The sequence below is a fragment of the Oncorhynchus mykiss genome, chromosome 24, assembly GCF_013265735.2.
Source record: "Oncorhynchus mykiss isolate Arlee chromosome 24, USDA_OmykA_1.1, whole genome shotgun sequence".
NCBI lineage: Eukaryota > Metazoa > Chordata > Actinopteri > Salmoniformes > Salmonidae > Oncorhynchus > Oncorhynchus mykiss.
This window is the reverse complement of record NC_048588.1, coordinates 389,574-411,620: the sequence shown is the minus strand read 5'-3', so window position 1 is coordinate 411,620 and position 22,047 is coordinate 389,574. Positions and strand designations below refer to the sequence as shown.

Sequence of the window (22,047 nt, the reverse complement as noted above, 5' to 3'; positions counted from 1 at the left end):
AACTTATCCTCTGCAGCAGAGGTAACTCTGGGTCTTTCTTTCCTGTGGCGGTCCTCATGAGATCCACATTCATCATAGCGCTCTATGGTTTTTGTGACTACACTTGAAAAAACTTTCAAAGTTCTTGAAATGTTCCACGTTGACTGACCTTCATGTCTTAAAGTAAGGATGGACTGTCGTTTCTATTTGCTAATATAAGCTGTTCTTGCCATAATATGGAGTTGGTCTTTTAACAAATAGGGCCATCTTATATATACCACACCTGCCACACTGATTGGCTCAAACTCATTAAGGAAAGAAATTCAACAAATTAACTTTTAACAAGGCACACCTGTTAATTGAAACGCATTCCATGTGTACCTTATGAAGCTGCTTGAGAGATTGCCAAGAGTGTACAAATCTGTCATCAAGGGTGGCTACTTTGAAGAATCTGAAATCTAAAATATATTTTGATTTGTTTAACACTTTTTTTGGTTACTTACATGATTCCAAATGTGTGTTATTTTATAGTTTTGATGTCTTCACTAGTATTCTACAATGAAAATAGTAAGAAACAAGAAAATACAAGAAAATAGTAAAAATAAAGACAAACCCTTGAATAGGTGTGTCCAAACGTTTGACTGGTACTGTATGTAAATGAGATATTTCTTTATTTCATTTTTAATAAATGTGCAACATTTTCCATGTTTTATTTGATTCATTACGATCCCCTGTAGCCAACACCAATGGTGACAGCTAGTCTTACTGGGATTCAACACAAAATGAAAAATGCCAAATACTTTACAATTTACATAGATTTAAAAACATTAACATGTAGAGTGTGTGTGCATCTATCAGTTACACATTCAGTACATGTCAGTACATACAACAAGTAGGTCACATGGGGGAGAGGCATTGTGCCCCGAAACCAGGTTTGCTGTTCACTTGCGCAATGCACTCATGGCTCTGTATAATACTGTACATTTCCTTGAATTTGATCTGGACCTGGGGACTGTGAAAAGACCCCTGGTGGCATGTCTGGTGGGGTAAGCATGCGTGTCAGTGCCCTGTGTAATTCCCAACATGTTGTTTCTTATACAAACAAAAAAGGACATAGTCTTTCCTCAACTCTTAGCCAAGAGAGACTGGCATGCATAGTTATAATATTAGCCCTCTGATTACAATGAAGAGCAAGACGCTCTGCTCTGATCTGGGCCAGCGCCAGCTAGGTCTTTCTTTGCAGCACTTGACCATTTGACAGGACAATAATCAAGATAAGATACAACTAGAGCTGAAGGACTTACTTTGTGGAGTCAAAGAAGCAGAGCAACTCTTTATTACAGACAGACCTGTCCCCACCTTTACAACCATTGAATCTAAATGTTTTGACAATTGCAGTTTACCATCTAAGGTAACAGAGTAATTTAGTCTCCTCCACTTGTTCAACAGCCACACCATTCATTACCAGATTCAGCTGAGGTCTAGAACTTAGAGAATGATTTGTACCAAATAAAATGCTTTTAGTTTTAGAGATGTTCAGGACCAGTTTATTTCTGGCCACCCCTTCCAAAACAGACTGCGACTCTGTTAAGAGTTACAGTGACTTCATTAGCTGTGGTTGCTGATGTGTATATGGTTGAATCATCAGCATACATGGACACACATACTTTGTTTATTGCCAGATCATTGGTAAAAAATAGAAAAGAGTAGAGGGCCTAGAAAGCTGCCCTGTGGCACACCGCACTTAACATGTTTGACATTAGAGAAGCTTCCATTACAGAAAACCATCTGAGTTCTGTTAAATAGATACCTCTGAATCCACGATATGGCAGAGGTTGAAAAGCTATAACACATACGTTTTCTCAACAGGTTATGGTCAATGACATCAAAGGCTCCACTGAAATCTAACAGTACAGCTCCCACAATCTTCTTATTAATTTCAAAATTCTAACTTACAATGCTTTTCTTTCATTGTGTTTTTTTTAAGCACGAGTACATTGGCTCACTGTTCGTTATTGGCATTGTCTGCCTATGTTTTTCCACTTTGCCAATGAAGTAATCATTAAAATAATTGGCAACATCAACTGGTTGTGATGAATAAGCCATCTGATTTGATGAAAGAAAAAATTAACTTTCTGCCCAAACTTTCATTTAAAGTACTCAAGTTTTTTTTCATCATTCTTTACATCATTGATCTTGGCTTCATAATACAGTTTCTTCTTCCTTTTGTTGAGTTTAGTCACATAATTTCTCAATTTGCAGAAAGCCAGACTTATTAGCCACTCCTTTTGCCCCATCTCTTCCAACCATACAATTTTTCAATTCCTCATCAATCCATGGAGCCTTAACAGTTCTAACAGTCTATTTCTTAAAAGGTGCATGTTTATCAATAATTGGAATAAGCAATTTCATAAATGTATCAAGTGCAGTGTCTTGATACTCCTTATTAATCACATCAGACAAACAAATATTTTAAACATCATCCACATAAGTCACATCAAAATCTTTTGTATGATCTCTTATACACCATTTTAAGCCCAGCTTGTGGAACTTTGGCTTTCCTGGATATAGCCAATATATTGTGATATATATTGTGATCACAGCATCCAATGGAAACATGTTTGCACACTTTCGTTGTGGGGTATTATGTGTAGATGGCTGAGGAAAAAAATCAATCCATTTTGAATTCAACCTGACTCAGATACCAGGCTAATAGCCTAGAATTGACTCTTATCAGCCAACAGCGATCTTGATAAGTGTATATTCCAATGTAAGTGATTAGATTACGACTTGAGTCTTTGGGCCAACATAAATATTCTGCTCCACTGGGCAAACAGGCTCTCTGAGGAAAAAGACTACTCCATGCCCCCCTGGTCAAATTGAGATCAGAGGGTTAGGCTGTGAAGTACAGTGTGAGAGAGACAGAGTGGCAAAGTCAGCCAGTAGAGAATGTAAGGGGACACATGAAGGGGACATAGTGAAGGAGATGGAGACAATTCAAAAGAATTACAGAGTTATTTGAGTGACAGTAGTACCGTACCGGACTGCTGTTTTGACCTCTGCGGCATTGTGATTGTCCTGGTGCAGGTAGCCATATTTCTCCAGGAAGCCCTGCAATAAATGTCACATCATTTTTCATGAGACTCCCACACTTACTCGGTATTTAAACATTATGAAATCAGACACTAATTTAACTCATCCTTGTAAATGTGTAAACTTTTTCCTTAGGGCCCCTCTTCATGTCTTTAAAAAGCCATCTGGATATTATTATTATTTTTTGCATTTCATGTTATAGTCACTGTCAAGTAGTAGCATGGTAATTTCCCCCTCATCCTTCTGGGTGACTGAGGAGAGAGGTGCTTTTTTAATCAACAGATGACAACTCTGTTCAGAGGTGCTAAACACAGCTGGCGAACGGTAGGCAAACCTGTGTGTCCGACTTCTTACACACAGGGAATGTGGAGAGAAAAGTTCCATTGTCCTTAACATCTTGGAAGAATCAAACCACAATTTTTTATTATACTGGGATCCACTTTTAGCTTGCCTGTCTAATACAATATCAGTTGTCTTCTGAATCAATACTTCGCCTCGTTTAATTGCACAACACAGCAATTTAGCAGTTTATGAAACCAGTTACCACAGATTGTTTCATACACCTATTTTGCCTCAGTACTACGCAATTAAATTACAATGAGCAAAACTATAAAAAAGTGTTGGTCCCATGTTTCATCAGGTGAAATAAAAGACCCCAGAAATGTTCCATACTCACAAAAAGCTTATTTCTCTCAAATGTTGTGTACAAATTTCTTTACATCCCCGTTAGTGAGCATTTCTCCTTTGATAACAAATTATAAATGTGCAGTTTTGTCACACAGCACAATGCACCAGATATTTCAAGTTTAGGGAGAATGAAATTGGCATGTTGACTGCAGGAATGTCCACCAGAGCTGCTGCCAGAGATTGAATGTTAATTTCTCTACCATGTCACCAACATCCTTTCAGAGAATTTAGCGGTATGTCCAACCGTCTTCACAACCGCAGACCATGTGTAACCATACCAGCCCAGGACCCTCACATCCAGCTTCTTCACCTGCAGGAGTCTGAGACTTCACGTAGTCATTGAAGAGTGGAACACTCCTCCACAATCTACTATAAACAACTATATGCAGAGATGTGTTGCACTGCATGAGGCAAATGGTGGTCACACCAGATACAGACTGCTTTTCTGATCCCCACCCATGTCATTTTTTTATGGTATCTGTGACCAACCGATACATATCTGTATTCCCAGGCATGTGAAATCCATAGATTAGGGCCTAATTATTTTACTTCAATTGATTTGATTTCCTTTATGAACAAACTCAGTAAAATCTTTGAAATGGTTGCAATTATATTTTTTGTTCACTGTGTATAGAAACTCAAACAGTATAACAAATGGAGTTGGGTAAAATTTTAGGCTATAATACTGAACAAGAACTGTAATGAAGGTGTTGTGGGAAGTCAGTGTAACCACAGTAGAATAGGATGCTAATTTTCATTTGGGTAGCCTACCGATCCAGCAAAAAAACAACCACTCTAAATTGAGTTGCTGTGCACATATATCTAACTCAATTTAAAGTGAGTCAAATACAAAGACCAGAATTGGTCTGCCTGTATAAATGCAGCCAGTGTTAAAATATCTTACAAAAATAGGATAGTTCTAAAGTTGTAAACCTGAAAAGCTCATAATACAAAAACGTACCTCTGCCTCAGAGGTCTCGACCCGCCAGTCCGTTGACAGCTTTCAAACCGTTGACTTGGATTATAACTGTGCTGGTACTCGTGCCAATATTCCACAAGTTATTCTAGTCCGAAAAGTCAAACTCATTGTATGACACTTGTAATATTCTTAGACTAACCCCACAGACGTCACCATACATTTAAATCCAAATAAGTTATATCCAAGTACTGCTTGTCTAATGTGCAACAGCCAGGGCAATATCAATGTTTGTGATCTGAGTGTAAGCAACACCGACACACAAGCCACTCACGTCCTAGTCATTTTGCTCACATAGGGGAGGGACAGTACCACCCACAGCTCAAGGGCTAGAATGTCAAAACTTCCCTTCTCTTGGCAATTTGTATAGGCTACCTCAATATTGTTCAAATTAATTGACCTAAAGATATTTAGAAAGCTGACCACAAGTTTACTTAGTGCTGGAGTATTATGTTGCTTGTGTTTTGACTACTTAGCAATTACTACCGAAGCACTCAAATGATATAAATACTAACTAGAAATAAAACATACATGAAGACACTAAGATCAGAACAGTTTAATATCATTTGGAAAAAAGAGAAACCCAAATAAAACTGTTCATTTAAATTTGACAAAACAATGATACGAAGTCTACCTCACGATGCCTGGACCTAGTAGAATCAGGGAAATGAAAAAAAAAAAAAAGACATTTGACCCTGCCCCCTTCTACACCTACAACCCTGCTTATCAGCACAAAAGTCCTTTCACAGTAGTTGCACATATTTCCCCGACCTCTCGACAAGACAGATCAGAAGCAATACATGTGATGCATTGGTAATGAAAGGTATGCAAATTAAAGTGTAGATCAATCCCCCCCACTCCCTTCCCACTAACCCAACCCAACCCCTGGGCATTCTGGAATGGTGTCCATGTGAATCCTTAGTATGGCCGGTCTCTTCTGTCTTCTCTATGGTCACCTCTGAGGGAAAAGGGGAAATAGATCCATAGTAAATTATACTGTACCATGAAGCTAGCTTAATATAGAAGTATCTTACCATTGGAAAAAAATCTGACAAAAAAAGTAACCCTAATTCAATATTCTACAATTCTTTCATGTCTCAGGTATGCCCTCTCCTGGTCAAACATCTAACTGCATGGGAGGGAATTTAAGTCGTGATCAATTTACCTTCCTCCCATCTTGTAGCCCCTGTCACCACCATATCCACCTCCGCCATAACCACCGCGGTCACCTCCACGGAATCCCCCACGGCCTCTGTACCCGCCGCCCCTGTCACCACCATACCCTCGGCCTCCACCACCACGATCTGCAAACACAAACCAGCCATTAGAGCAAGTTTTCCAACGGACCAGTAATAGTTTATAGTATGTGGTTAAATTACTTAACTTCCCCAACAGTGTACCCGACACCAGTTCTCTACAACAAGCTCATAGCCAGTCTTACATACCTCCTCCGCTGTCCCCTGGTTTCGGTGTGCCACACTTGTTGCATTCGTACCTACGCGCAAAGTTCATGTTGCCACAAGAACTGGAAAAGGATAGGGGAACAATTGTCAATCACATTCAAAGATGTAGCCATTCCATATGAGAACAGAGTTCAGTGACACATGCAATGTGCGATGGATGACCATCAAATTGTTTTAACTGCATCTGTCATGCTTCAAATAAAATAATGCAAAAAAATACCTGTTAGGACATGGCCAGTCCCCTCCCTTGATGTCAAAGTTGGGTCCACCACCACCACCACCACCTCCAAACCCACGTCCACGACCACGACCGCCAAAACCTAGAGAGCGACAAACACCACTCAACTAAGTGCAAGGGACAAAGGACCTCTGAAGGCCTAGCTACAATAAAGGGGTTCCAAAAACATAAATTCATTGTTTAAAAAGTATAAGATATCAAAAGGTGTATACAAGCAACTCAATCCTGACCTGTCTACACGTTTTAAAGTTTGACCAGCGTTTGTAGCTTAAACAGTGTAAGAGTTGCATGCTAAAGACTAAAGGACCCTGTATTCCAAAGATAATTCATAAAAATCTAAATAACTACACGGATCTTCATTGCAAAAGGGTTTAAAACACTGTTTCCCATGCTTGTTCAATGAACCATAAACAATTAATGAACGTGCACCTGTGAAACAGTCATTAAGACACTAAGAGCTTAGACGGTAGGCAATTAAGGTCAGAGTTATGACAACTTAGGACACTAAAGAGGCCTTTCTACAGACTGAAAAACAAAAGAAAGATGCCCAGGGTCCCTGCTCAACTGCATGAGCGTGCCTTAGGCATGCTGCAAGGAGGCATGATGACTGCAGATGTGGCCAGGGAAATAAATTACAATGTCCGTACTGTGAGACGCCTAAGACAGCGCTACAGGGAGACAGGACGGACAGCTGATCGTCCTCGCAGTGGCAGAACATGTGTAACACATGCACAGGATTGGTACATCCGAATATCACACCTGTGGGACAGGTACAGGATGGCAACTGCCCGAGTTGCACCAGAAATGCAATCCCTCCATCGGTGCTCAGATTGTCGGCAATAGACAGAGAGGCTGGACTGAGGGCTTGTAGGCATGTTGTAAGGCAGGTCCTCACCAGACACCACCAGCAACAGCGTCGGCTACGGGCACAAACCCACCGTCGCTGGACCAGACAGGACTGGCAAAAAGTGCTCTTCACTGACGAGTTGCGGTTTTGTCTCAGATTCCCGTTTATCGTAGAAGGACTGAGCATTACACCGAGGCCTGTACTCTGGAGCTGAATGGATTGAGGTAGAGGGGCCGTCTTGGTCTGGGGCGGTGTGTAACAGCATCATCGGACTGAGCTTGTCATTGCAGGCGATCTCAACACTGTGTTACAGGGAAGACATCCTCCAAATCGATCCCACTCCAGACTACAGGCTCGGTGTAACGCTAATTTCTTCGACGATAAACGCGAATCCGACCATCACCCCTGGTGAGACAAAACCGCAACTCGTCAGTGTACTAGTCCTGCCTGGTCCAGCGACGGTGGGTTTGTGCCCTTAGGCGACGTTGTTGCCAGTGATGTCTGGTGAGGACCTGCCTTACAACAGGCCTACAAGCCCTCAGTCCAGCCTCTCTCACCCCATTGAGGACAGTCTGAGCACTATTGTGCATTCCTGGTGTAACATAGGAGGTTGTTGTTGCCACCCTGTACCTGCCCCACAGGTGTGATGTTCGGATGTACCGATCCTGTGCAGGTGTTGCTACACGTGGTCTGCCACTGCGAGGACGATCAGCTGTCCGTCCGGTCTCCCTGTAGCGCTGTCTTAGGCTTCTCACAGTACAGACATTGCAATTTATTGTCCTGGCCACATCTGCAGTCCTCATGCCTCCTTGCAGCATGCCAAAGGCACGTTCACGCAGATGAACAGGGGCCGTGGTCATTTCTTTTGGTGTTTTTCCAGTCAGTGGAAAGGCATCTTTAGTGTCCTAAATTTTACTAACTGACCTTAATTGCCTACCATTAATGTCTTAACGACCGTTCCACAGGTGCATGTTCATTAAATGTTTACGGTTCATTGAACAAGCATGGGAAACCGTGATTAAACCCTTTATAGTGAATATCTGAAGTTATTTGGATTTTTACGAATTCTCTTTGAAAGGGGTGTTTCTTTTTTTAATGAGTTTACATGCATACATACAGATATACACTGAGTATATCAAACATTAAGAACATATTCCTAATATTGAGTTGTGCGCACCCCCCAGTCGGGGCATGGACTCTACAAGGTGGCGAAAGCGTTCCACAGGGATGCTGGCCCTTGTTGACTCCAACAGCCATGTCAAGAAGGCTGGATATCCTTTGGGAGGTGGACCATCCTTGATTACACGGGAAACTTGAGCACCAACTGGTGCGCCCGGCACCTACCATACCCCGTTCAAAGGCACTTAAATATTTTGTCTTAACCCATCACCCTTGAATGGCACAAATAATGTCTCAAATCCTTATTTAACCAGCCCAGCCCCCCCCCCCCCCCCCCCCCTATTTATTTATTACATTTTCAAAAAATAAAAATAAAAAAATGTAAAAATAAAATTACAAAAAAAAATCGGCAGATTAATCGGTATATGCGTTGAGAAATCATATACCGTCGACCTCTAGACTCCAGGTTAGCCGACTCCTGGTCCAATTAGCTTTTTGAAATGTCATTGGCCTAGGGGTTCACGTACTTTTCCCAACCTACACTGAATGTTTAAATGTATTTTTCATGTCTATATTGAATACAATAATTTGTGCGTTATTAGTTTAAGCACACCGTTTGTCTATCGTTGTGAATAAGATGAAGATCAGATCAAATTTTATGACAAATTTATGCAGAAATCCAGGTAATTCCAAAGGGTGCACATACTTTTTCTTGCCACCGGAGCTGAGCGATAGCGGAGACTGGGCATCTACCACACCTCATAATGGGGTGGTGATAATGTATGCTTTTTGACCCCCCCCTATGATCTGCACTCACCGTCATCCACTAATTATCTTGTCATTTTTGCAAATAAGTGTTTGAGTTAGTTATGTATCAATATCTACATTTAAAATTGAGCTTTTTTCAGGGAGGTTCTCTTCTCCTCCAGGCCGAGTAAACCATGTTGTGCGGCTCACAAAAGTGATTTCTATACAAGGACAGCATTTATCAACTTTACTGTGTAAATCTAAAAAATGATTATGGTGACACTTATTTAAAGCAAAACATTATTTTATTTTTTTAAATACCAAAACTATTGCTGATGGGAAACCTGAACAAATGTCTGAGCACAGCCCTGGTTGTCACTCAACTAATAAAGCGCAATCTATTTCTACAAGCATTTAAAATACTGAAGATATGCAAAAATCTGGAATAGACCCATCACCCCTTGGAGTTTTACTGCCCGTTTCATGTTTACATTTGGGGTCCCTACGGACTGATGCACTCATATCGTAAACCAGAATCCGTTTTTTAAATTGGTGAATTGTTATACCCAATGGATTTAAAGGCCATTTTTTGCACAAAGATAATCTTGTGTTTTTGGCAAACTCACCCACAGGCAGTTGCAGCAACATTTGAATGCTTGTCAACCAAAAGTGAATGAAACATACCTCCTCCTCCTCTTCCTCCTCCTCCTCCTGCTGCACCGCCACCCCTCTGCGTGAACTCGGCTCTTCGGGTGGCAAAAGACACTTTGAGGGGTTTCCCTTGAAATTCTTTGCCTAGAAGAAAATTGACAGATTAGAATGGAACAGAAGAACTGTAGACAGCATACGTGCACAGGAAGAGAGAGTACATCCTTACCGTCAAACCACTCAATGGCCGCTTTGGCAGAAGGTGGATCATCAAATGAGACAGTGGCCTCTCCCTTCAGTCTTCCAGTAGCCTTGTCAGAGTACAGGTTGATCATGGGCAAGCCAGTCTTCTTGTTCAACTACCAAACAGGACACAAAGATTAACACAGTGACACAAATCTGGGAAGCCATTATGACTGGGAATTGCCAGGGACCTCACAATAAATTATCACGATACTTAGGAGCCAATACATTATGTATTGCAATTCTCACAATTCTATATGTACAGTGGGGCAAAAAAAGTATTTAGGTCAGCCACCAATTGTGCAAGCTCTCCCACTTAAAAAGATGAGGCCTGTATTGAGATAAACTTTTGTTATTGACCAAATACTTATTTTCCACCATAATTTGCAAATAAATTCATTAAAAAAATCCTACAATGTGATTTTCTCCCCTCATTTTGTCTGTCATAGTTGAAGTGTACCTATGATGAAAATTACAGGCCTCATCTTTTTAAGTGGGAGAGCTTGCACAATTGGTGGCTGACTAAATACTTTTTTGCCCCACTGTATTGCGATTTGATACTGTGATTTTATTACGAGTAAGGAAATGTATTGTTAAACTGATTGTTACAAAAACAACAACGAATGAGCCGATTACTCCTATTGACGAGATTATTTAATTACTTTATGAAGGGGAAACCATTGGAGCCGTTTCAAATTTGGATCACAATATCCTTAAAATGCTATTATCTTTAGGTAATCTTAGGAAGCCATGGCAGGTGCAATTACAGGTGCAGATATCAGGTCAGTTGGGGGAATGTATGGAAAGGACTATATAAAGCCACTACAAGTAACCGAACAAGGGAGTTTCAATTCAAAGTACTACATAGTTTTTTTATGAGCCCTGAAACTTAATAAAATGAAGAAAGGAATGTCCGCTACGTGTTGGAGGCAGTGGGGACAAATGGGTACTTCATCACATGTTTTGGCAATGTCCAAAAACCCAGCCCTTTTGGTTTGAAATTCCCCATGTTATACAGGACATCACAGGTATTATTCAACCAGACCCGTGTCATCTCCTAGGTATTGTTCCTGTGAACATACTCCAATCCTCTCCACGTAAATTGATAGATTATCTTTTAGTAGCAGAAAGGAAATGTGAAACAAAATGCTAGAAAAATTAACATGCACCCTCAAAAGATGTGGTTAGGTCTATGCGGGGAACTTGCTGACAGAGAATTACATCAATCTTGCAACATTGACAGCATAGGTATGAAGGTGTCTGGTCAGAGTTCCTGACATACTGCACTGATCTTATTCTGTCATTTCTGGGGGTTTTGTTTGTTGTTTTTCTGGGGCTTTAACCAAATTATATTCTTATTCAGACCCTTGAAATATGTGCTCTATACAGCAAAAATGTACCCGTAACATGTGAATGTAATTATGCTCCTTTATAAAGACCACAGAAATGCTGTGTTTGAATGGAACATGTTATTTATGTGCTCTTGAATAAAACATTTATTTTACAGTGCAGAAAACATGTTGGCTCACAATTTTTTATTTATCTGTTATTTTACCAGGTAAGTTGAGAACACATTCTCATTTGCAGCAAAGACCTGGGGAATAGTTACAGGGGAGAGGAGGGGGATGAATGAGCCAATTGCAAACTGGGGATTATTAGGTGACCATGATGGTTTGATGGCCAGATTGGGAATTTAGCCAGGACACTGGGGTTAACACCCCTACTCTTACGATAAGAGCCATGGGATCTTTACTGACCGCAGAGTCAGGACACCCGTTTAACGTCCCACCCGAAAGACAGCACCCTACACAGGGCAATGTCCCCAATCACTGCCCTCAGGCATTGGGATATTTTTTTAGACCTGAGGAAAGAGTGCCTCCTACTGGCCCTCCAACACCACTTCCAGCAGCATCTGGTCTCCCATCCAGGGACTGACCAGGACCAACCCTGCTTAGCTTCAGAAGCAAGCCAACAGTGATATGCAGGGTGGTATGCTGCTGGTATTTTTTTAATGATGAGAACAAGCTATAGGATGAAAAATACCAGTTTTGGCGCAGGTACAGCCGACTATTGCTAAGCTAAGGCTACCTAGCACCAACATAAACCAAAAGTTTGTCGATTTTTTTTTTGCAAATCGATACGAGTCAAAATATCAATATAACACTACAGACCTGTCAACCTTGAATTTGTATGAATACCAGGTCAGCGATGTAGCGCACATACGACACCCACACCGCTCAAATTATAGGCAAAAGCACTGCCTAATAATGATGTTGGCATTAGACTGCTTCAGTAGGAATTGTAAGCTTATGACTTATGGGTACTTGGTAATTGGCTGCTATTCAGTAGCTCACTAGCTCCCCCTCAAGAAACTTGGGGCATTTTTGAAAAACCTATAACTGCCATTTCCTGAAACCTGGTCTTAAACCATGTAGCCAACACTGAAGTCTTGTTCTGCCCTAAATGAAAGTGTTCTCAATTACACATTTTTCTAGATAAATGTAGATGTAACAACTGATTCACTAATATTACAGTAACAACTTTACGTAAAGGACGGTATTAGCAGAACAGCTCTCTGCCATGTCCGTTTACATTGACGCAGCGACGTGCACTACTGAACGTTTCCTTGCTCGTCAATGTGCTCACGTCTACTACCTTTGTTGACTAAAATCTGTCGCTAACTACCTTTGTCGTAATGACACCTTAACTAAGGAGCCAACTTCACACCGTTGAGTCAAAAACCACAATGTGCCAATAGTAGCCCATTTCAGGGGCGTTTTTATGTACCAGCGTACTTGTGTACATGGTACTCAAAATATCTGCAGGTTGGCAGGTCTGATACAGTCCAAAATAATAGTGTGATATTTAACTAAACATTTACACCCCCACCCCCCCACTAGTACCCATGCAAGTGAATAGGGAGAAGCAGTCCCCGTCCAGAAACAATCACTCAATCCATACCTTAATGATCCCAATCTGTTTGAAGTAGTTGCCCACTTCATCACTTGTGACATCTTCTCCCAGTCCCTGGACAAAGATGGTGTTGTTGTCAGAGTTGTCCTGTTCCCCACCGCTGCCGCTACCTTGGCTACCACCACTACCTCCAGCTGGGGACAAACATCGAGGTACTACTCAGCAGATGCATCACTTGAACCAGCCTGTTCTGTGGCATTTGCTTGTGAGAGACTGGAGGTCTGTGTTAGTCTGGCATGATTGCAGGAGGAGTCAAACCCTAGATTGAATTTCAGGGCAACAAGAAGCAAACAAGCATGTGCAACTCACTTGGTTCATCCCTTGAGCCGTAGTCTCGAGGACCTGAAACACAAATGGGAAAGGTGGGGAAAGCCATGAGAATCTGCACTTCGTACACAACACAAATGCATTCAACATCCATACAAACAAGAATTTGTCAACTCTCTACCAATAGTGTATGCATGAGGCTACTTTAAAACATTTTGAATAAGGCAGTTTACAGCTTTCTGCTGCAGTGTTGAGACAGTTGCATCATATATATCTCAACACCTTCCAACATGGGCAGAACTGTTTGAGTTTAGAAGAAATAAAACATCTCTCCCGTTTCTAGCCAGTTTCCTTCTTCGCCACAGCACACATCTCATCTTCTGTCATTTACATTCAACATTGTCCTCATGCAAAAATACCATTATGTATAAACTTCAGGTTTCATGTGCTAAAAGACCTAAAGAGCATATATGAGAAAACCCCATCCCTAAGAACAATAGGTGGAGGCCCTTGAGGTTTGGACAAGAAAATGGTGGCATTCAGTTTGTTTTGCTTTCTTTCTCACTCCCGTTTTTATCTTTGCTAATCAACCTTTTTCCTCCCCAACCGAGACAGTTCTGATGCTCGTCACTTACCACCGTAATTTTTGTAGCCACCACGGTCACCACCTCTGCAGAGGAAAAATTGTAGATATGATGGGTTTCCTTTGTCCCAACAGAGCTCAAAGCTCCCCTACATCCCCATCAGTATGCACTCCTGCCATGGTGTGCGACTATCGTGGAAATGTCTTCCCACTCACATGGGAAAGTGTTATTCTTGGACGTTTTAAAATCAAATGGACAAAACTTAGCAGAACTCCCACTATGTACAAGTAGGTTCTGATGAGTGAAGAGGCTCTAATGGCTAATGTGTAAATTTAGATTGCTACAAGACCAGATTAGTTCCAGCATTCAGTTGGCTAACATTTTTTTATAAAAGTTACTGATAGGTCAAAATGGTTTGAATAGTTGCGGCACTCGACAAGACGAGTGTTCTTCCATTGAGTGCTTATATGAGCTCCATTAGCTGAGGTCCAAGTTTTATTTCATTCACTGAAACCTGTAGTATAAAATGTAGATCCAAAGTTAACACAATACAAATGTCTCCATGTCAAATATACAACACTTAAATGAAACCTGTTGATGTACAGCAGCTTACAATGTTCCTTGGGTTTAACTTGTGAAAATCAGGTCACTTCAAGAACAGATCACTCTGGGGCATTGTTTAAACCGTTCATGAGGCGGTTCTCAAAGCAACATGGGGGGAGGGGGGCAAAAACAATCCTCATTCCTAGAGACCAGCTAGACTATAGTCTTAACTGTGCACAAAAACAGCCAATCAATGGTTTTAATTAGGAAATAGCGCTCATAACAGCCAGCAGGCATCGTAGCAGATAGATCTTAGATTGACGCCACATTTGATATACATGTATTGAAGCATTCCAACCTGCCTCTGATGTCTATTACTTGTCAGAAACCATGTAAAATGAAATCTAGATTGTCAGCAATTTTTAGAATGTGACAGTACTGTGGCAGACCTACTGTACGTGTTACTCAATGCCATTACTAAAATGGTTGTTAAAAGCTACCACTTACAAATAATGTCTCAATTTCAAATGATAGCCACAGAAAATATAAGTCTTCTTGCCAAAATACTGGGTTAGGCTAAAAGGTCCTCTACACTGAAAGCTACTTGGCCATCTATACTTGCTTGTTTTTTCAGAACTGATCCCTGTAGAGATTGCAAGGTGAACCGATTTCTGGCAGGCAAATGTCCTGACTATGCTCAACAGCCTTGTTAATGAAGATGTAAAAAAGCTGGGGTCTACAGGATCCTTGGATGGTGAAGTGACTTAATCCTCAAAAACCCTATGTAGTTCATAAAGGGGGTCAGGTGAACAGTGTCCACTTAACTCTGCACCACAGTTGTCAATAGCAGACACCCCACCATGTCACCTGTCCCACAAGCCTTTTGAGCTTCCCATTTGCTAGCAAGGCCATAATCAGCTAGAATATTGCATGCATATTTATGATTGAGAATGAATACAAGTAATTGCCTCACAGGTCATTGAAACCATAGAAATATAATTCAAATTGTATGAGTGAACCCTCAAGGTGAAACATAGCACATCTAGGGCTGGGCGATGTAGACTTAAGTTTTAACGCAACGTTCCAAATGCCTGTATAGCTAAATTCAAGGTTTACATTTTTTTTTTAGTTTTTGAGCTTTGTGTCTTTTTTTGTCTCGTCTCCGGTCATATAGACACCGGAAAACTTACATTAATTTTACTGTAATAGACAAGAAGTTATCATTTTATGTCTCAACTCCCAAAATGTAGAACAGACCCTATTAAAACGAGAGTATGAAATGAACATGTTGTGGAAAATAAATGCTCAGTTTGTCATGCATGGCATTGCGGTACCGCTAGCATTATTTTAGCCATAGTCATGTGTTGCTGTCTGGTCTGTTTCATAAATGTGCAATGAGCATAAAAATACATGTATAAAGGAATTGGCAACTTGTTCTAATTGAGAAATAAGCATCTTATTCAGGTAGGCCACTTGACATCAATATCTAAACATATTGAACAGACAGGGTGTTCCAACAGTTGGAGATGGACAGGCGGGTCGATTCATAACAGTGCAACTGCTGTGCCTTGTCAGCAAGAAAATAGATCTAAACTTGAAATATAAAATATCAGTTGGCTACTCACTAGCACTTGTGCTTGAGAGATTGAACCCTGTGCTTATTTTTTATAATGCCTGTTACAAGAAGTTGGTCATTATTAGTAGATGTGCGTGGTTATTGTTCAATTTGTAAAAGAAGTTGCATTTTTCATAGACAGTCTTTAAAGCCAGATCTGTGTTCATTGTGCAAAAAGCAGGTTCAACTATTTTAATAAAATAATTAAATGATTAGTGGGTCTTATGGTTATAGTGGGTCCAGGTCATCTATAAGTCTTGGCTAGGTAAAGCCCTGCCTTATCTCAGCTCACTGGTCACCTTAGCAACACCCACCCGTAGCACACGCTCCAGCAGGCATATTTCACTGGTCATCCCTTAAGCCAACACCTCATTTGGCCGCCTTTCCTTCTAGTTCTCTGCTGCCAATGACCAACGAATGGCAAAAATCAGTGAAGCTGGAGACATATCTCCCTCACTAACTTTAAGCATCAGCTGTCAGAGCAGCTTTCCGATCACTGTACACAACCCATCTGTAAATAGGACACCCAACTACCTCATCCCAATATTGTTACTTATTGTTGCTCTTTTGCACCCCAATATCTTTACTTGCACATATATCACTCCAGTGTTAATGCCACTATGGCCGTACCTCCCTAACCTTACTACATTTGCACATCAATTTTTCTACTGTGTTATTGACTGTACGTTTGTTTATTCCATGTTTAACTCTGTTTTAGTCACACTGCTTTGCTTTATCTCGGCCAGGTCGCAGTTGTAAATGAGAACTTGTTCTCAACTGGCCTACCTGGTTAAATAAAGGTGACAAATAAATAAAAATGGTTGTGGAAGGCTTATATTAAGCCTAGGTATAATTTTACAAGCCCCGAAATCATTAGATTGTTTGAAATGCAGTGTATTGCCCTTTAATTGCACAACAAAGCTTATTTAGACAACTTTTCAAAAATCAAGATGAAATATTGTTACTCAACCAGTTGGGAAAAATTATGATTTTTAGGCCATATCGCCCAGCCCTAAGCACATCCCAGGTGAAAATAGCAGGGTGGGGTGGGAGGTGGTATTAATCCATGTGGATGAGGTATGGGGTGATGGATCAGAATGGTGAGGAGGTATCATGCATTGCGTTGGAAGGAACATCTACCTGGCATGGGTGTTGCAGAAGTACCTTGCGGGTGGTCACGCTCTGGAACTTACCCCATACCAGATGGAGGGCCGCCTCTTCCACCCCTGTCGTATCCCCCACGCTCGTACCCACCACGCCCTCGGCCTCTATACCCGTCAGAAGAGCCCCTGTCTGAGCCCCCATCATCTCCACCATACCTCCTGCCCTGACCGCCTTCACCTGGGGCAAAACACAGGCACACAAGCCCTTTGAGTTGTGGTGTTGACTTTCTTTGAACATGTTTTATTTCCTGTTTTATATGGCACTTTGTTTTATATGTACGAGATCCTTCTGCAATGAAAAGTTATTTATTATTTTTATTAGAGGCATTCAGCCATAGTTAAACAGGCCAGTCTTGGCCAAAGATGGCTATGAATCGCTGATCCTCCATCTCAAATAAACAGGAAAAAAGGTATGCAGAGATTTGCAGGCCAACTGGACAATTGATCAATAAAAATCAGTGCCATGGAATATATAAATTAATAGAATAACTAACCTTCACTTCGACCTCTGTAGCCGCCTTGAGCTTGTCCATAAGAGCCGCCACCAGCGGCGCCACCGTAGGAACTCGGCTGACTGTATGATGACTTGTCAGCGCCACCATACCTTGAGAAGTTCTCACAACAATTATTCTCTTGACACCAACAAAGAGTTGAATAATTACCAAAAATGTAACATTTGCAATGATATTAGGCCACTAGAAAGGCAAAGTATGTAACTGCAAGCAATACTCGTTTAATATAGTGCCAGAGTCCTTACCCAGCAGCGGAATCAGAGCCTTGTTGCCCAAAGCCATCATAAGGCTGGCCATAACTTGCCGCCTGTGTTGTTTGGCCATAACTTTCTGCTAGAAAAACAAAAAAACCAAATGTATTACAATCAGCAACTTCTAGAATTCAAATAATTTCCATGACTCTATATAAAAGTTTTACATACCAGACTGTCCATAGCCAGTGTAACTCTGTCCACCATACGAGCCACTTCCATTTCCTTGACCGTAGGCCTGCAATAAGCATTGAACTGTTATATGAACAAAACTGTGATGAAATAACATAGAAAATAGTTTCAAACAATTCTCAGTGAGAAATTGAGGGGCCACACATACCTGCCCACTCTGCTGAGCAGGAGGATACGTTCCATAGCTGTGGGAGGGAGAGGTAAAGTTAGATATCTTAAAGACATTCTCCAGTACTTTTGTATACTTTTTAACCAGTAGTTTTGAAAGTAGCACTCACAAGTCAAAAGTGATGACCGAAAATGTACGTACTACGTCACATATGTGCCCCACGACATTGCTCCCCCCATTCTGCTGTCTCCAATGAGCCGCTGGGCCCGCCCGGCAACCTCATAGGAAACGCTGGGCAGGCCTCTTGCCAGCTGCCACTCAAATGACAAGGGCTGAAGCTCATTGGCTAGAACTAGAATTGCTAAGGGGCTGGCTCACTTGGGGGGGTGTAGGAAAATGGAGCAGCGTAGCTTCAAGAAAACACTGTTTCAAAACTAGGGATTTTGTGGCTAATTGAGGTAAGACAATTATTCTGCTCATAGATCATGCATGTATGAACTACACATTGACGCATCCATCCCAAAGCGGGAAATGTATATATAAAAAAATAATAATTAAAATGCTTTTAGTCACCGGAACATGTCTTGAATGTAACGTAAACACCCCCAACAACTGATTTGGAAGTTTATTTCTAAAGCACAACGTCGGAGATGCCAACTTATGGTTAAATTGATTAAACGTCCTAGCAACAAACTCAGCCATAACTTAACTTTGGGACACATCGTGAGTCTATTTGTTGGACTCCTGGAGTTGTGCATCGTTCTGGTGGCTGGCCATGGAAAATACCCCCCCCCACAATATAGCCAGGTTCACCAAAAAAAACATACCCAGTCAACCATGGCATATGTATAATCTCTAGGAACTCTACTTACCAGATGTCAAGTGAAATGTGTTCCTCGCTATCAAATAAAAGTCAATCCAACTACTGTCCGAACAGCACCATATTCCTGTAGATTTAGACAGCGGGCTGCCATTTGACCACACACTTCACCCAAAACTTCCTACCACTATCTAGACAGCAGGAATATGGTGGGGTTCATCTGGTAAGTAGAGTTCCTAGATATTATACATATGCCTTTGTTGACAGGAAACCGTTTTTTGTGTAGCTATATTTTGGTAGTCCCCCCACCAACACGATTCACAATTCCCGGAGTCCAACCAATACAGACTTCCGATGTGCGCTGAAGCCAGGATAACGGTGGATATGCCTACAATCTATTAGTTAACCCGTCAAAACCATAACAATACATTAGACATTTGAAGTGAATCAAGCATTGTGTGGCCAATTGGATAGTTTATAAATTGTATAATCGCTAGAGAGTGGTAGCTAAATAGATACGTTTCATGGCAACTTGAAAGCAATATTGAGTAGCTAACGTATTCATTGTGATGTCACGTTACCTTGGAGCGCCAGGCTGACCGTAACCCGAATCTGTGAACGAGAAGGATATGGGTGATTGGGTGGCAAAATTGCTACAACTAACGTTAGCTAGCTAGCCAATGAGCTATCTGTTAGTTAGCATTGAACAAGTCACATAATACGAATGTTAGCAAAGATGTTCGTATCAACCCGGACGTAAACCTGTAGTTAACTTATCTTGCTAGATTACTTTAGATTATATCGATAGCAAGTAAACTTAGCTAGCATGGTAAACTGTGACAACGTTGGATGGAAACAACATTACGTTATCATTAAGAACGCAGTGCAAGTCAATATGAAATGTATATAAATACACGGTGAAAATAGCAGGCCTTGGATAGCTAGCTAACGTTGCCTAGCTAGCTAACTACCGTAGCCAATAATATACATGTTTCTCGTTGACTAGCTAACAACGTTAGTACCGTGCTAACTAGCAAGCTAAAAAGGACCACGCTGCGCGACAAAAATGGCGGTCAATTCTCATCTACAAGACAAACGAAACAGTAAGAAATATGGTTGAGCGAGTCAAAATAACGAAGTACGTTTACAGAAAGCGGCATGCGTTATAATAATAAAAAAGGGAGGTAATAAACTCGCCAACAAACGATGGCTAGTGTTTATTCTGATGGTCGTCCCTGAAAGCTTGCTAAACTAACGTTAGCTCGCTGAGACCATCCGTCTCAGCGGTTTCATTTAACATTGTATAACAAATGTGACACAAAAACATGATATTGAACAAGTCACGTACACTTAGTTCACACTAAACTTACCGGAGGCCATTCTCTTTTCTAAAAAAAATCGATGAATCACTTTTCAACAAATTAAAATCCCAGTAACATCAGCGCACAGCCGCACACACTGCGGCAATTATGAACTCTGACCTGCCGCTGGGTTGAACCAACTTCTGTGTAATAAATAACTTGCGCATAATAATTTGAAACCAAGTAACTTTCAAAACATGTGAGTTGAATATAGCTATGTTCGTATTGAATACATGTGTCAAACATCTAGTGACACGGCACATTAACAGTAGTTTGATTGTATTTTTTAAAATACCCCTATTGTTAGATAATGGTATGTTTCATGTTGCTCCGTTTTCTTCTTTCGGTTTGATTTCATCTTTATCAGCCGATCGCATGGAAACGATCGACTTGGAAGGAGCTAGCCCAGAGGTGTATAAAATCAAGCAGGATCAAGGAGTTGGCTAGCTAACTTGGCAAAAGAATTCTGAAATAACTTTGTATTTAAAAAAAAAAAGATGAACTTCAAATGGCCATTGTCTTTTTGACTCAACTACCAAAAAGACATGAGTTTTGCTTGCTTAAACGGGAAGTTCAGCCATTTTTACATGTGGCCTTATTTTTACTCTTTATGTGCTTGTAGTTAGTTGATCCTCCAAACATGTCATTTTTTTGAGAGAACATTTGTCACATTTTGTCCAAAACAACTCCAATTACATCAGAATCTCATTCTTGAGGTTTCTGCACTCAACTATTTATTTATTTTCCCACTGTGCCATACAATTATTATTTTACAACAAAATTATGGATTTATGGGACAGTGGAACATTCTTTAAAAAATGTAGTACAGAGGCATTATCCAGAATGAGATTCTGATGTAATATGAGTTGGTTTGTAGTGTTTTATAACATGCTTAGACACATTTTCATAATGCATTGTAGTGTATGGCAAGGGATGCATCATTTTATCCATCACCCAACTGGTCACTCTGGGCTCCCGAGTGGCGCAGCGGTGTAAGGCACTGCATCTCAGTGCTAGAGGCGTCACTACAGACCCTGGCTCGATTCCAGGCTGTATCACAACCGGCCGTGATTGGGAGTCCCATTGGGCAGCACACAATTGGTCCAGCCGGCATTGTAAATAAGTAATTGTTCTTAACTGAATTGCCTAGTTAAATAAAGGTTAGGGTTGCAAAGGGTCGGAAAACTTTCTGGTACATTTCTAGAATTTTTACTTTAACTTCCAAGGAAAATGTAAGCCCGGGAATTTTGCTTAAATTCATCAAAAAGTTATCTTATAACAGGGAACCTTTTCTGTGGGATACACAAGGCAATTCTAGGTCTTGTGGCATATTTTGGTTAAACTATCCCCAATTCAATGGAATTGCAACCCTCTGCATGCACAGTGCATTCTTCAATCATATGTGCAGTGCACTCTTCCATCACATGTACAGCTGATTCTCAAGAACTTGCACACTAATGAGATGCTATTGAGCCCACACTACTACACTATCTGAGCCAAGGACTACATGCTTTCTGGTAAGTTTTGATTAAAATACTTGATGGGGTGAATAGATTTTATGACATACATTATTTTTTGTTAACTAGTAAATAGTAGCCTACAGCAAAGTGACGTTTA

At 40.9% G+C, this 22,047-nt stretch overlaps 1 protein-coding gene across 4 annotated transcripts; it reads right to left on the bottom strand.

The window, feature by feature from the left end:
• Nucleotides 1–5,271: 5,271 nt before the first annotated feature.
• taf15 (TAF15 RNA polymerase II, TATA box binding protein (TBP)-associated factor) lies at nucleotides 5,272–20,580 on the bottom strand. Of its 4 annotated transcripts, none has more exons than XM_021581868.2 (16): nucleotides 20,440–20,580; nucleotides 19,651–19,681; nucleotides 18,289–18,325; nucleotides 18,120–18,186; nucleotides 17,943–18,027; nucleotides 17,680–17,789; nucleotides 17,216–17,363; nucleotides 13,916–13,950; nucleotides 13,323–13,355; nucleotides 13,002–13,147; nucleotides 10,027–10,156; nucleotides 9,834–9,944; nucleotides 6,419–6,518; nucleotides 6,181–6,260; nucleotides 5,901–6,039; nucleotides 5,272–5,693 (listed from the first exon to the last, which is right to left on the bottom strand). In XM_021581868.2, the coding sequence occupies exons 1-16, from the start codon at nucleotides 20,447–20,449 to the stop codon at nucleotides 5,654–5,656; spliced, it is 1,302 nt and encodes a 433-aa protein (XP_021437543.2). In that variant the 5' UTR covers nucleotides 20,450–20,580; the 3' UTR covers nucleotides 5,272–5,653. The 4 variants fall into 4 exon arrangements, with proteins under 4 accessions (XP_021437543.2, XP_021437542.2, XP_021437547.2 ...); XM_021581867.2 differs by having other exon boundaries at nucleotides 17,943–18,030; nucleotides 20,440–20,579; XM_021581872.2 differs by lacking the exons at nucleotides 13,916–13,950; nucleotides 17,216–17,363.
• Between the last annotated feature and the right edge of the window lie 1,467 nt (nucleotides 20,581–22,047).

What these genes read in the sequence shown, in the direction of transcription:
- taf15 (XM_021581867.2), bottom strand. An exon ending in AACAGATTGGGATCATTAAG is followed by an intron (nt 10,157 to 13,001) that starts GTATGGATTGAG and finishes CCTGTTTGGTAG; the next exon opens with TTGAACAAGAAGACTGGCTT. An exon ending in ACCAGGGGACAGCGGAGGAG is followed by an intron (nt 6,040 to 6,180) that starts GTATGTAAGACT and finishes TTGTGTTTGCAG; the next exon opens with ATCGTGGTGGTGGAGGCCGA.